This window comes from Cuculus canorus, chromosome 24 (genome assembly GCF_017976375.1).
Source record: "Cuculus canorus isolate bCucCan1 chromosome 24, bCucCan1.pri, whole genome shotgun sequence".
Classification (NCBI taxonomy): Eukaryota; Metazoa; Chordata; class Aves; order Cuculiformes; family Cuculidae; genus Cuculus; species Cuculus canorus.
In genome coordinates, this window is record NC_071424.1 from 629,739 (window position 1) to 645,619 (window position 15,881).

At 52.9% G+C, this 15,881-nt stretch overlaps 2 protein-coding genes across 2 annotated transcripts in view; one reads left to right on the plus strand and one right to left on the minus strand.

The window, feature by feature from the left end:
- The window catches only part of RBBP5 (RB binding protein 5, histone lysine methyltransferase complex subunit), a 61,159-nt gene that overhangs the window by 7,233 nt on the left and 38,045 nt on the right, over positions 1 to 15,881 (minus strand). The window lies entirely within an intron of this gene.
- Positions 940 to 15,881, plus strand: part of CNTN2 (contactin 2) — a 33,038-nt gene continuing 18,096 nt past the window's right edge. The window contains exons 1-2 of the mRNA XM_009568128.2: positions 940 to 1,149; positions 13,627 to 13,747. Coding sequence (XP_009566423.2) covers positions 13,693 to 13,747 — 55 coding nt within the window. The 5' untranslated portion in view covers positions 940 to 1,149; positions 13,627 to 13,692. The remainder of the gene's footprint in view (positions 1,150 to 13,626; positions 13,748 to 15,881) is intronic.

A 15,881-nucleotide genomic window follows, 5' to 3' on the forward strand; every position in this document is an offset into this window, starting at 1 on the left:
CTTCCCACCTTGCTGTGCACAGTCTGGGAGGCGACCTGCCCACCAGCAAAATGCACCATGAGGGTCCTTTGCACCTCGGCTTGCTCAGCAGGGATGGCATCGACAGCATCTCTTCCCCTCAACCCTCAGTGCCTGCAGGGTGTCACGAAGGAGGTCCTGGAGCGTCCCTGTCACATCTCATACCATCACTCCAATGATCTTGTGGGCACAGATATCCACCGGGAAGGGCTCTGGGTGCCTTGTGTGGGGCACAGCCACTGCTTGCAGATCACTGCCAAGGCGGGCAAGCCCAGCCCAGAGCCCCTTGGACCACAGCAACAGCCAGAGATTGCACACCCAAAAACCCCAAGCTGCCCCACGCTGCCACGCACAGCCTCAGGCAGGGTGCAGAGCCACCCGCTCGGCCATGCACCACTAACCCTGCTGCAAGGAAACCCCATCCTCTTTCTCCTCTGGTACCACCTATGCCAGCTGCGTATGGATACTCCTCCTTGGGTGCCACCTACGATGCCTTGATGGAGCTTCCCAAAATCTGGCTATAACACAGTCTCCCCAGCACACTTAAGCCTGGTTCTGTGTGCGTACGCATAGATTTAGGCATGAGGGTGTGCATACACACACACACACTGCACAGAGGTGGCTGCTCCTGTCAAGACACCCCCCACCAGCTAATCCCTCTTCTTCTTGCACCCCACAGACAGGGGCTCAGCCCCTGGCTCCCCCCAGGCCCACACCTGCTCCAACCCCAGGGATGAAGCGAGGCAGCTCAATGCACGCAGACGAGGGGTTTCTGCTGGGAGCAGCAGCCAGGGAGGCTGAGGAAGGGCATGAATAATGCATGATGCTGCAAGTCGCTCTGCCTCCCTGACTGGTCCTTGGACTGTGGCAAGTGAGGTAAAGGCAAGAGGAAAAAAAAAAAATACCCTCTCCAGGGACCAGCGTGGTGGTTGGCAGCGAGCGAGGGAGCGCGCACGCAAGGAGGGAGGAGAGGGAGGAGCACATCCTAATGCAGAGATGCTGCAGTGGCTTTGGGCACACACATCCACACTCGGGCAGGCACCAGGCAGGCACTGCCTCGCAGCTGAGCCTCTGGCACCAGCCGGGCCCCACCAGCCCGCAGCTCATGCACCCGCACCCACCCTACGCAAGGTAAGCCCCTTCTACCCTCCTTCCTCCATCTGAGAGGGAGGAAGGATGCTCCGGGTACAGGGTACCATTCGCTCTCAGAGCCAACTTGCTTTGCTCCAGTCAGAGAGAACCTGACAGGTCCCGCTCGCCTCTGGGATGGAAGGAATGGAGGGATGGGAAGGCAGGAGCAGGGGTTTGGTTTGGACATTTCTCGGCAGGCAATGGCTTTGCGGGTGATGCAGACTCTGCCTGTGCTGTAGAGGAGCCGGGGGTGGAGTTGGGAGGAAGGGGGGGCTACGGCTGTGTCACTTGTGGCAGAGGCTGAGCACCAGAGGTTGATGCTGCTGTCAGCAGAAATGTTACTTACGGAACAAGCCGAGGAATATTTTTATTATAATTTGTTACCGCTATTCTTGTCCTGGTGCATTCTGGCCGGGGCACTTTGAGAGCCTGCTCGCAGCACCAGGCATCAGGAACGCAGTGCTTGGGAGGGGTGGGGGGACTCCAAGTGCTTTTTCTGCTCAAAACTACTTCATCTCTAGCACCGGCTGGCAGAGCCCAGAGCAGCCCAAGAGACACAAGTTCCCCCTCCAAGGAAGGGGGAGGACAAAGAAGATGGTGGGGTCCAAAGTCCCCAACGAGGGCAGATCCTGGGTGAGGGGTAAGAGATGGAGCTGCTTTGGGCACACAGGGATGTTTGTGTGTTTGCACATCAGGGAAGCTCAGGGCAGCAGGGAGCCAGAGGGGCTCAGTGCAAAGCCACCGACAAGAATTTGCCCACCCCAGGCCCGCTCTGTGGGGAGGCAGCGGCAGGCAGGGCAGTGCCTTGCTCTTCCCCACTCGCAGCGGGGTGGATGCTCGGATAGGGAAGCAGCTGGTGGCAGGACAGGCTGGGGTGCGCTGCGCAGGGCTCCAGTCCCACGTCTTAAACTTCCCAAGCTCTCTCCTCCCTTTGCATCTCCCCCGCGCTGACCCACTGACTCCCATGAGCGTTATTTTTCTGGCTGGACTAGAGAATATTCATAAGAGATTGACATCTCTCCAAGGAAACACTAGTTGCTTTGAGGATGGGAGGCAGCAGCCTCGCCTCCACATCCAGAGCTGGGAACAACCCAAGCCCTCCCCAGCAGCAACCTTAGCCTGAGGCTTAACCAGACCCTGAGAACAGCTCTTGCTCCTCCCAGGCCACCTCCAGGCATGTCTGGATGATCTTTAAGGTCTCTTCCAACTCAAACCGTTCTACGTCCACAAAAGCTCTGAGGGCACAAAGCTGAAGCACAGGCTCTTGCAGGAGATCGAGGAACAGGTTTGCATCCACAGACGAACCTCTCAAGGCTGTGTATTTGGTACCAAGTGCACCCAACAATGCCATCAGCTTCAAAAGCTGCTTGCTTTGTTAATACAGGACAGTGACGGGTCCCAAACATTCAAGAAATAACTGGACTTTCCAGAGGTAGATTAGAGCAACCCAGGATTAAAGAAAACCGAGCCTAGCCACACACACTCCCTAGAGTATGATTAGACTGAGACAAAGGGATGCCAATGCTCTTGTCCATCACCCGATCAATTACTACCAAACAGAGCAATCATGACTTTTGTCACTCACAAAAATATACCTGCAGAGAATTTAATGGCCTGTGATATTATTTTCTCTGCTCATTTAACACAAGCAAATCACAGAAGGCAGAAAACCCCACTGTGTCATCAGGGAGGTATTTTCCACGCACACACCGGATGTCCCTAAACATAATGCACTGAGAGTCTGGTCCACAGAGCTGGGAATCCATGTGGAGACTGAACTCACATGCATTGAAGCATGGCCTGGCTCTTCAGCTACTCTGCATGCTTTGTCTATGTACAAAATCCAAATTATCCATGAGAAGTCACCAATCCTGACGAGAGGCAGACACTGCCCCATGTTTCTCAGTGCCTCCTCCCCTCAGCAACCCCTGCAAGCTTCCCATAGTCCTTTGTCTATTTGTAATGACCATGCCACCACCTCAACCTTTGAGAGCTTTCCTCAAAGGTGCTGGGCACAAGCAAACCCACAGTCACCTGGAACTCATCATATCCCTAGGGAGCCTCCTGACAGCATCCCAGGTGGGAAGCACAGGGCTCCCTGCTCAACAGAGCAGAGCTGCAGGAGCCAATGAGCCCCGAGCACAGTGGCTACAGGGCTTTTTCCTGCCTCTCCTACACCGACCAGCTCCAATCTCTGCTCTTCTGCTAAAAAGAGGAATGGGTTTTGCTTCATCACATGAGGACAGAGACCCAGCACTGCCTGTAGTTATCCCCACACAGACGGAGGCACAACTCTCTCCTTCCTAAATCAGTGTCGTGCACTATCAGCCCTGCTCTCCACGGATGAGGACTCACAGTTGCCCAAGAAGATCTGAGGATGGGGCGATTGCAACCTTGTAAGCCCAGGGCTGTGCAGTGATGGGAACCCCATTGCTGCACACATCCCATTCACACCAGGTCAGCTTACAGCATTGCCGTATAAACGCATCCACCATGCAGTAAACCCCAGCATTGACCAGGGGCTTTCAGAGGTGTTGTTAGAGCTCAGATACGCAGAAAGAGGTAAGAGAGGCTTCCTTAGAGAGCCTTTTGAGTCAAAAATAAAAATAGATAAAAGGGAAGAAACATTATTAAAATCTGCTGTGATAGGCTGTATCTGGCTTTCTAGACAGTTTCTGTCTTTATCTAACACTAAACGTTTTTGGGTGCTTTTGGAGCTGTAGAGGAAGAGTAGGTCTCACCAGACAAGGAAACAAAGTCTGCCCTCAGAAGCTCTCTCCTTGAACTCAAAATGTTGTCGGGTCCAAGATCTTACTGGAGGGAAGTTCAGCACGACCTCAAGGGAGATGGCCCAAGAGCACGAGAGGTATTCCCATGCACAGCTGGTGTGAAATACTGAAAACAGCCCTCCCCAGCAGCCCAGGTCCTAAATTATTACATGTATTATTTATTGTACAGCCTGTAGAGCTGTCAGCTCTGCACCACAGAGCCATAAAAAAAGGAGCCAACACTCAAGGAAGGAAGAGGGATACACGTTTAGTGCTGGTTCTTGCTTGTTATTATAGGGAGAGCAGCTTGGCACAATTTAGAGACTGAATACCAAAAAACACTTTAACAAAGACAGGCAAGAAGGCTGGATGGAAGGATGATGCTTTTCACGGAGCAAAATAAGTGGCATCCTTGCAGGGGATAGCCAAAACCCTCACCTAGGAGGGAGAGGATTTTAGCACCGCTTCACTGAGGTTCCCTCTACCTGGGGATACTGCATCCCTGCAACATCCCAGCACGACTGAGGAGATCTGCAGGGCCGGGGCAGATCCCTCAGTGCCACACAGACCCCTGCCTCACCAGGAAGGCTCTTGCTGCTGGCTTGACCTCACTCAGCCACACAAGCTGGGCAGCCAGCACCAGCGCCGGTGTGATGTGCTGGTAGGAGGTAGGGCTTCCCCATAGAACACATCACCTTCTGAGGGCTGCGTTAGCCAGAAGGTTTCCCTTTTCTACACTTGTTTTTCCTCACGACAGCCTCTCCCCGGGATCGGCTCCTGCCAAGTGACTTCCCAGGCAGCAAAGGGGAGGGAGCCAGGCTCCATGGCAGGTAGGGAGCTATTTATACCCGTGCCACATCAAAGAGTTCTGCTGCTGACGCCCCGGTAGCACTAACAGCAGAAAGTGGGTGGGTTTGCAAGGTGGGCAGCGCTGTGGATGTCCCAGGATTTAGGCAGAGCTCCCCACGGCTGAGCTGTGCGTGCTCATTACATGGTGCTGTGCTGAGAGGAAAAGAAAACCTGCAAAGTAAAGCTTTATTAAGGAGTTTTGGTTTGGGGACACAAGAGCAGCGTGTGCAGCCACACCTCAACTCCCGTCCCATCCCTGTCTCAGCATCCCCTCCTGTGCAACCCCCGATTGCGCATGCATTTCCCAGGCAAAGAGGCTGCAAGGCTGTGCTCGGAGTGCTTTGCAATACAATGAATTTGCATGAGAGCATCTGTAAGAAGGGCCCAATATGTTGAAGTTTGGAACTTCAACAATTGTAATCAGGGTATTAACGAGGATTCCAGGCAGACAGCATTTCTCAAACATCCCTGTGCTAAACTGAAGTCACTTGTGGCCTCGTTTTCAAAGACTTTGAACATCTTTCCAGATGCTATCAGCTCAGGCTATCGATTGAAACACAAGCCTTCAGGGAGAGCTTAGGAGCTGCGTGCCAGCAGCCTCAGTCAAACTCCATGCTCATGCCTGTGAGGCAGCTCGTGGGGAAATCCCCTCCCAATCCCAAACAAAGATTCCTCCATGCCCCTGCCTGCGAGGTCCCGAGGTGGCATGGGAAGCTCTGCTGGCTGTTTCTGTTGGTCTCCTTTGGTCTAACACACTGTGCTGGTCCCCATGGCATTGCCTCGGGGCTGAGCTGCTGCTGCAGCTGCTCTGGCAGTGCTGCCCGTGGACCCCAGGGTCTGGTCTAGAGGCGGCACGAGCGAGGTCTGGCTGTGGGGAAGCTCCTAGGTCCCACCAAGTGCTTCAGCTCCACAACCCTGAGGATTTACCGAAGGCTTATTGTAGCAGAGCTGAGGATTACACAGCTCAGGCTGGATTTCCACCACCCCGAGACGCTAAAGTGATTGTAGAGATGGAATCTGGCTGGATCTGGGGTGTAGGGGGGGGGAAGGCAAAAGCACTACCTGCAAAGCTCATATCTAAAATTCAAACTACCCAACAAAACAAATAGAGCAGTAAAGGCCCACTCTCAACGTCATCCTGTTTATTATAATTAGATTTTACCACTATAGCGACTCTGGTCCCAAACCCCTCACGCCCCAGTGCTCCGCACATCCCTAGTCTGCATCTCCGGACTGAATGCAGATCCCAGCTTTGTCTCCTGCACAAAGAGGCTCTGAGCTAGGCACAAGCACAGGTGTTTGCCTATCTGGGAGGGGAACTTGCTGGCTGAGGGCTGAACCTAAAGAAAAACTCCCACTGAGACCCTCTGACAAGGAGATGCCGCGACCTGTGATGTACATGAATGCATCAACCAGTTATTAAGAAAAAAGCACTTAAAAGATACAGCGAAAACAGAGAACGCTTGAAGATCCATGCCTTAATGCAGGTGCCCTGCTGGGATCACATCAGAGCATCCTGCTTGCTCCTTGCCCTGGATGAGGGCGACTAGATAGGACTACTTTGTCCCCAGGAGAAGCCAAACCTCTCCCCACTGCTAGCAGGGGTTGCTCTTGGGCATCCGGACTGCCTGCCACACACGCTACTCCCTGTGATGCCCCATATAATCCACTCGCAGCCTATAAGCAGCAGTTTTTCTCCCAGCACTTTGCTCCCACACAGGTCCATCTAACATAAAATTGACATGCAAGGCACAAGCGTGGCAGCCTCAATCCCCTCCCAGTAACACGGGGCTCTCCCCAGTCACACCATTGATGCATTTGTTGAAGCAGAGTTTCCCTGTGACTCACAGGCAGGACTTTTCCTCCCCTCCCAGATCTTTTTCTCCCACCTTTTCCAGGATGTCAGATATTCTGGGCTGCCCCCTCTCACAACAACCCCACTACTCTCCTCCCTTCACCTGCCTGGGGAGGAAAGGACAGGAGACACTGATCAAATGCTTATCCTTACCAAGCCAGTTCTGTTACAACTAAATTAATCAGTGATTGATAAGACACAGCAGCATAGCCAAGGGACTATGGTGCAGGGCCAGAGCCCCCATCCCAGTGCATCCCCATCCCAACCAGTCTCTCAGGCCCTGGGACCCATCTCCCCACAACCTCCTTTCCAGGACCCACAGAGAGCGACGAGGTCTCTCCTCAGCCTCTCCTTCTCCAGACTAAACAGCCCAAAGGCCCTCAGCTGCTCCACAGAAGACTTGTGCTGCAGACCCTTCCCCAGCCTTGTTGCCCTACAGCCTGCTGCACTCTCCCAAAGAGCTGATCAGGACGCACACACAGACCTTGAGCCCCTACAAGTTCTGCTCTGCATGGAGAGTAAAAATGGTATCACTCTGGATGCTCGTGTCAAAGGCAGAAGCACATTAGTTTCCATGGATATGGTGATTCAGAATCACTCCAGATGTAAACGGGTTTGCAGTGCACTTGGAGGAGGTCTGCAGCATTCCTGCCCAGCTCAGCGAGGCAGGACCTCAGCAATGAGCCCCTTCAACAGAACCAGAGCCAGATCCAAATGAAACAAAACCCCACCCCAAGCAAAGTCCCACCTCTGAGTTTCAGAGGTGCCCTGGTAAATAGAACAAGTTCTTCTTCTAGTAGCAAGCAGGGTAGGTTTGCATGGTGCACCACCTCTGGATTGGGATTTTGCTAACTGATTCCCTTTCTAGAAGTACAATGCATTTCAGCCAACAGTCCCCAGCAGCAGGCACGATATTGGAGGCTCTTGAGAAGGAAAAGACAGGGATGCAAAGGTCATGCTGGGGGTCGAGACCACAGCAGAGCTGGAGCAGGGCGTCCCAGGCTAGCAGCAGTCGCCAAGCTTGCAACACAGCAGTCCAAACCAGCCAGGGCTACAGACCTCACAGAGACCCAGAGCAAAGGCTGGCACCCAGCAATACCAGTCCCGAGGGAGCTTGGGCCAACCTTTCTTGCCCTGCTAAGGAGTAAACCCCTGCACCCATGCCCTCCTAGTAGGATCTTGCCATGCCGGAGTTCCCTATCCTCTTCCTACGGGTGCTTGAACGCCCCCAAATTAAACCTTTGTCTTTCCTTTCTCCCCTTACCTCTCTCCATCACACTCCCTGGTCTCTGCACTGAGGCAGGAGGGGAGAACACAGCCCTGCCTGTAATTATATTAACGAGGGCTGATTGCAATTGCTCACACCTGGTGCACGGGGCCAGGCCAAAGGCACCCATGGTGGAGAGCCCTGGTCAGCCTGGCCTCTGAAAGCCCCTCGCTCCCTGCTTGGCAGCTCTGTCCCAGTGCTCAGACCCTCTGCCACGAACCATCATCCTTGTCCCCGCGCCTGGCTGGTGAGCATCCCAGCCATGGCACTGCATGTCCCCTGCCTGCCCGGCCCAGGAGCAAAAGCAGCAGTGACGGCTGGCAGATAGATAGTCTGAAAACACCTGCTTTAATCATAGAATGGTTTGGGTTGGAAGGGACCTTAAAGCCCATACGGTCCCACCCCTGCCATGGGCAGGGACACCTCCCACTGGATCAGGGGCTCCAAGCCCCATCCAACCTGGCCTTGAACCACTCCAGGGATGGGGCAGCACCTCTGCTCTGGGCACCCTGGGCCAGGGCCTCCCCACTCCCATAGCAAAGAGATTCCTCCTTATGTCCAGTCTAACTCTGCCACTCTCCAGTTTATACCCGTTGCCCCCCATCCTATCACTATGAGCCGTTGTGATCAGTCCCCGTCCACGGGTGTCCCTTCATCCAGCACCACAGCAAAGCTCTCCTGCAGGCAGGAAGCGCCGTGCTGGGCGCTGCACGCACAGATTGTGTCCCCTGCTTTTCGCTAACGCCTCAGTCCACTGGGCAATAACAAATGCATCCGGACAGCAGAGCCCCGGCTCCAGCCTGGCTGCGGGTGGCATCGCTGTGGCCCAGCAGGGAGCTGCCGGCAGGGAAGGAGTCCGGGCTGTGAGCACCATCTGCTCCCACAGACCCAGACTGGAGGCTCTGAGCCCGCTCCATCAGCCTCAGCTCTTCCTGTGCGAGCACAGTCAGGGGAAGACATCTCCTCCTCCAGGTCCCCGCTCTGTCCCCTCCTTCTGTCTGGCTCCTCAGGGCAATATTGGGCACAAATGGGGAACGCTGAGCCCAGGGCAGGCAAATGTGCCCATCGCAGTCCCTGCAGCGGTGACAGCAGCCATCCCACAGGCTCTGTCCCAGCGAGGGTGATGCTGGGATGAGGACAGCAGGGTGTAGCGGGTGGCCAGGAGAGCAGCTGATGCCGCCCCTCTCCCAGCCTGCATGGTAGAGAACGACTCTGCCTTCAAAAGCTTTGTGGAGGCAGAGCCTCTGGGATTTTTCTAGCATGCTCAGAGCCACCCAAACCCACCCGGGCAGGGGAGTGGGCACACAGACCCCCCCCAGCTCTTGCTAGAAGTATTTGTGGGACACGTCTGCTGCGGCTGGGGACAGGTATCAAAGTGAGCAAGCAGCGCCTACAGCACTCCTCTACATCAGGTCCTGGCCCCCAACGGGGAGCAGAGATCCCCCGGCAACTGCAGACAGGGTTTGTTGTCTGTTACAGGGGGACTGATGAGCCTAGGGAGGGCTGAACCCCACCACAGGGCTCTGAACCCATCTGAGGGTACTTTTGGTCTTCATTTGGACCTTGGAGACTTCACTGCTCAGGATAATTTTTGTGTGGCCCAGAATTTCTGCAATTACTGCAGCTTTTGGAGCCACCAAGAGATTGGAGCCCAAAAAAGATCAGGAAAGGCTGAATCCAGAGTTTGCATCTAAATCAACCTCTCCTGAGCACAGACAGTTTTACAGCAGGACAGATACATTACAATAAAACCATTTCCAACTCACTGAAACATGCTGTTCTGGAGCCAGACAAAATGTACCTAACCTTGAAGAGGTTTTGCAAGAGAAAATGCAGCAAAGATCAAAAGTGCGCCCTTTCCAGCCTTAGCAACAACCTTTACTGAAAGGGACACTCACAGCACAAGGCAAATTCCTGTATCACCCATCCTCATGAGCAATCCTTCCCTGGGGAATGCTGCAGCAGAAGGAGCTGCCCCACTTATACTCAAATGCTCAATTCATCACCTTACTGCAGGAGATTGAATTACACTCATTTAGCCGGGTAATAGGTTGCATTTTGCTGGTGCTGGCCATGTCATCTCTCGTTAAAGCCCATCTCCTACCCAAAGCCACTTCTCTCCCTCCATGCCCAGAGTCCTGTTGGAGTTGCCTCCTCCAAACGATGCTGCTCCACAGTCAGAACTGGAGCTGCAAGTGCTGAACCAGGCAGCATCTCCTCTCCCAGAGGCTCAGGAGGACTCAAAATCTCTTTGTAGCTCTTTAACTCTACCTCCACAACAATGGATCGCTCCCAGCTCCCAGGGGCTCCCGAAGATAGGGCTAATGCACATGTTTTCGAGTGTGCCCATGCCTCCCTTGCTACTGGAAGTATTAATGACAGCATCCATTAGCAGGGATGACAGATCTCCTTTCAGTACAACAGAAGGCTCTCGAGTGACTGTCAAAATACCCTATGAAGAAGGGAAAGGACAGGTCCCCATGGGCTCTCTTGTAATTAAGGAGGGAGAGCAGGCCTAAATATCAGATGCAAAGTGCACACCCACGCTTCAGAGAAGTTCAGAGTTGGAGGCAGGATCCACGTCTCAGGGTCATGGCTTGAGATGCTCCCAGGTTCCAGCAGAGCCCCAGGTGCGATCTCGCAGCGTCAGGCCCTTGGGCACAATTTGATAGTGGCACTTAGGTGATAAGACAATCAGGAGCACACAAAACAGTATCTGAAAGGATTATTTCATCCAGTCTCTAATTGCGAGCAAATACATCATCAGCACTGGTAGAAATTACTCTGTTACTCTCATACGTTTTCATTTGCTGCGGCCCATACACAGCGCTCTCCCTCGATGTCACCGGATACAAAGCACAGTCTGGGCTGAGGCTGAATTCAAAGAGCAAATCAGCAGCATCCCCTGTGCCCCCTCTGCATGAACCTCCCCACGTCCCCCCTCCGCCTGTAGAGCAGCCTGCACACCTCACCGGGGCCTCACCTTTGGAAAGGGCTCCAAGTGTTTCAGAAGCGAATCCACATCTGTGCGTGTGAGGGGGATTCTGGAACAATGGAAAGGATGGACGTGGACACGAGAGGAGAAAACGAACATAAAGTATCGGAGCAGATGTGGATGTTGGGGTGGAAAGAGGGAAGCTGCACAGCTAGAGCTGACAACAGAACTGGGGATTAAAGCTCTAGTTTACATCATAAATAATTAATCATTAACTAATTAAATCATTCAAATCAGCTTAATTTTTACAAGATACCAGCTTTGCTCGGCCACAGGGAAGGAAGCCGAAGGGGGATGCTGCCAGAAGCATTCCCGCAGAAGGGCATCACAGCTCCCCCCTGAGCAGATCTCAGCAGCCCTTGGGACCACTGCTTGTTTAGGGAAAAGCACCCGGGAGAGACAGGATGCTGTTTGCTCTCACTCAAACGCAGCATTTCTGTTTCATACAGCAGAAAGTGTAAAGTGCTGACAAAACCAGAAGGAGCCTCCAGCCCTCCAGGAGGGTGGGACTGCGAACGCTGTGCTCCCCGACCTCACACTGTCTGGTTCTTATTAAAAATAACAAAATCCAACTTCCCCACACTCCTCCTGTTTGTTTTAAAAGTGAGGGGGGAAAAAGGAATAGAAGACAGCAAAGCTGCAGCCAAGCAGTGCCTTTGTAGGCAGCTCCTGGGGTGCAGGCAGAGGACTCTCAGCCTCTGAAAACGGGGCCAGCAGCAGCGGAGAAAGGCTCTTACTTTAATTTGCTATCGCTGGGTCTAAGATGAGCTTGGATGCTCGCTGCCTTTCACAAACCCTGAGCACTGGAACAAGCTGGTGAAGACACCAAACTGCAGAGACTTGGAAAAGTCAACTTCTTAATTAGTGCAGTGCTGGCATTGCCTACAAGCCCACATCGCAGCGCTGCCTGCAAAACAGAGAGAGAAAAAGCCGCTCCTTGTCCCAAAGTGCTTACGACGGGAGCACAAGACGCAGGAGAGAGCAGCAGGCAGAGGGTGAAGGCAGGGAACAAAGAGGCAGTGTTAGCTGAAAGGCCGTGGGTTCAGGACACCATTTGGGACATGATGCTCATTGACATCAAGTGATTTCATGTGACTGAGTCACTTCAGGGCTGCTGGGACAAACTGGGTGCAGCAGCTTTCATGTCAATGAGTCTCACGCCCTTCTCCGCTCTGTCCCCTGTCTGTAGGGCAGCTCAGCCCTCTCCCGCAGGGCACTGCTGTTTCGCTATGGTAGGGGTCCCTCCTTCCCTGGCCCTGCAGTGCAACTAAATACCAGCCTTATTTAGGCGCCAGGATGATAAAAAGTACTGAACCAGGGCATCAGCTGTAAGGGCAGGCAGGGCTCTGCTCTCAGCGCTGGACCAGGAGGCTGGGATCCAGCCCTCCGATCCAAGCAAGATAAAAATCAAGCAGGTTTGGGATGGGGTCTCCTCCCTTTCAAGCCTTGGTAGGAAAATCTTCTCTTTTGGGTGAGGACACAGAGACCAGGTGGCTTTTCCTCCCAGCCAGGGTCCCCGGAGGCAGGATGATGGAAACGGGACTATCTCTGTTTGCTCAGGTGCCTTTCAAGCGCTGCTATTAATAAGTGGGGCAGCGGATTTTTTTTAAAGCAGGGATGCCCAGGGGACTGCATCCCATGGGATAGAAAGATAATCCCTGCTTGGAGGAGAAGCACTGCCTGCTTGGGCAAACAGATGGGCTGGGAGAGGAGTGGAAGCGGCACCAGCTGGAACAGAGGGATAAGCAGCACTCACAGCCCACGAGCAGCCCTGCTCTTGGCAGCACCTTCAGCAGCAGCTCCCGGGGGGGTGTTTGGGAGGGCACCGGCGAACACGAGGCTCTACCAGGCTGCGGGGCTCCTCGATGCATTATTTCAAAGGTGTTTGTTAACAAAGAAGGGGAAAAAAAATAGCCCAAGATCCTCACTGGAGTTCCAAGGAAAGAGGCGCACGTGCTGAAGCTGATCCTGCGGTGGGTTTTTAGCCAGGAGAGTGCAGGGACCAGCATCTGCACAAACAGCTCTGTGTTTCCTTTGGGTTTTTGTTTTGAGAGTTTTTGGAAGACAGGAGCCTGCAGAGGGGACTGCAAATCACTGCTGCACCTACTGATGTGCCTCTCAGCATCAGGAAACACCATGGTGCTCTGTTATCTCTTGATTAACTATTAAAATGCATTAAACTTAGAAGAAAGGCAGGAAATGGCTCAGCAGGCTGCAGAGCAGCTCACAGAGACCTCCCTGTGCAGCCAACACTTTCCACGCCACCCTGCAAGTGCGAGCTCACCCCACGGATGCTCCACGGGGTGATGAGCTGAGTGCCTACACCAAGAGACTCAGAGCTGCCACGACACCCAAAAGCAGTCACTGCCTGCCTGAGGACTTTCAATTAAAGATGCCTTTTGCACAAAATAACAAGAACACATTATTTCTTCTTCCTCACTCCCCTCTAATATCTTGTGTGCTTCTGGCTTTCTGTTTTTTAATGAAAATATCAGGAAGGAAATATTACTTTTGGAGACAGGAGGAAGAATAGCAGATACTAAGGGTGGATAAACAATTTCCCAACCAGATCTGCTGTGTGAGAAAGAAAAACAGCTCCTTCAAAGCCCTGTGTGTTCCTCACCGGGCAGCTGGGTGTTTGCTCTCACCCCGGGCCCGTGGCCAGCAGGGATGTGCAGCTGGATGCTGAGCAGAGCCACCGAACCGCTGCAGATGATAACTCCTCTCTCTATGTCTCTCACAGGGCTGCTGTCCCCACTCACCCATAGAGGCTCAGCTGCGGAGGCCGTAATCCATCTGGAGGTGCAGGATGGGAAGCACCGCTGAATCTGTCTGTACATCCTTAGCTGTCTTCATCTTTCTGGGTAAGAGCAGCCCCTCACCTCTCCGGCCCAGAGGTTTTCATAGGATGCCCCTCTCTGTGCTCTGGGCTTTTGCGTGATTTATGCAACCAGAAAACGTGTTTGTGCTATGTTCAGCCTCTCTTAGAATCATAAAGGTTGGTAAAGACCTCCAAGATCATCCTCATAGGATCTGGAAGTGTTCAAAGCCAGGTTGGATGGAGCTTTGAGCACCCTGATCCCGTGGGAAGTGTCCCTGCCCATGGCAGGGGTGGAACTGGATGGGCTTTAACGTCCCTCCCAACACAAACCATTCCATGATCACCCAGTGCAACCATCAGCTCAACCCCACTGTGCCTACTAAACTGTGTCCTGAAATGCCACAGCTACACACTCTTGGAACCTCCAGGGATGGTGACTCCACCGCTGCTCTGGGCAGCCCATGCCAATGCCTACTCAAGAAACAGGACTGAAATGGTTGACACCCAAGTCTCCCCCTTTCTAAATTCAGATGTAGGTGAAATACAGGAGAAGCAGATCCTCAGGCAAAGCCTTGGCAGGACCAGTGCCCTCTGCAGCCCATGCTGCCCAGGCTTGTCCTGGCCTTGGCACAAGGAGGAATCTCCTCCTGCCAGTAGGACTTGCTTGTGGTGGAGTCATTTCACCTCCCAGATTTTCTAGGGATGCCTTTTTGGCTATATCCTGACTGCAATGATTCCCCTATTCATCAGGGACCATTTCTGGATCTCAGGGAGTCTCAGGCTGCACACTGAAGGTCCCTTTCCAGCAGGGAGATGTTTCATTTCAGACAACTGAGAATTAGATAACGTCTTCAAGCTAATTCATCATCCCAGGCAGAGACTGCTCGCCTGTCCTTATAAATATCTAATTACCTTTTAATGTTCTCTGGATCCCCACGGAGGCAGAGGGAGGGGTGGCTGCCCTACATTGGGAGGCAATTAGCCTGTTTGGAAATTGGTTTGACCCAAATCTGGTAGAGGCAGCAAGATGGGGTTGGGCTCTCCCATTAATCAGCTGAGTTTGTGTAACTTGCTCCCCACCCAAGCTGAGCCCACAAAAAATTACTCACTGTAAAGCCTGGGAGGGTTATTTTTTCTTGACCTTTGGCTGATGATGTAATGGATCTCAGGAGCCAGCTGGGGCAGAGAGAAATCCTCACTGGGGAACATCAGTGAGGGACCAGGAACAAGTTAAAGCCAGCTATAGATCGCGGAATCATAGAATCGTTAAAGTTGGAAAAGATCTCTAAGCTCACCCAGTCCAACACCACCATATTGACTAAACCATGTCCTGAAGTGCCATGGCCACACATTTTTTGAACACCTCCAGGAAAGGAGACTCCACCATTTCCCTGGGCAGCCTCTGCCAGGGCTTGACCAGATGAGGCTCATGGAAACACTCCAGAGCGGGTGAAGCCCCAAAGCTTCCAGGTCTGGGCTGTCAGCTCCAGCCCTGGCAACCTGGGTTGGCAATGTTCCCCCACCACTATATCACCAAGAGGATGACTTCCCAGCAATCTGTAAAGGGTTAAATCTCATGAAGTGCACAGAGATGACTCTCTCATGAACAAGTTTGTCAGAAAAGTCTAAAAATCTCTCTGGCCTTTTGTCCTTCAGTATAAGCCATGGAAAAGCTTGAAATCTAAGGTGAGCCAAAGCACCGTCCTTTTGTTCCTCAGACAGCTTCTTGTTAAAAATAAGCCTCTGTTCCTCAGAGAGCTGCTCTTTAAAAATACCACTTTGATTTTGTGCACATGTGTGTGTGTGTGTTCAGATTTCTTATAAAACCAATTAATTGTCTGTTTCCCTCATGTGCCGAGGCGTCAGGCTGCGGTCAGTGCTCCGGAGCCATGGCTATGCTGTCTGTGCTCAACAAAAGGATGCTGATGTCCTCATAAATGGGAATACATCTTGGAAAACGTTCAGCTGAGATGTTTATCATTTCCTGGTCTCCAAAGCTAATGCGAGGCTCAGCACAAAGGGAAAGTGTTCAGCATCACGGACACCTGGGTTTTCCAGATCTTACTTTCAGTACATTCCAAATATCGTGTTTGATAACACTAAAAATGAGGGCTCTGGGGTGACAGTAGCAGCCCAGATGATCAGTCTCAGAGGTTCTGAGATTCACCACCCTGCTT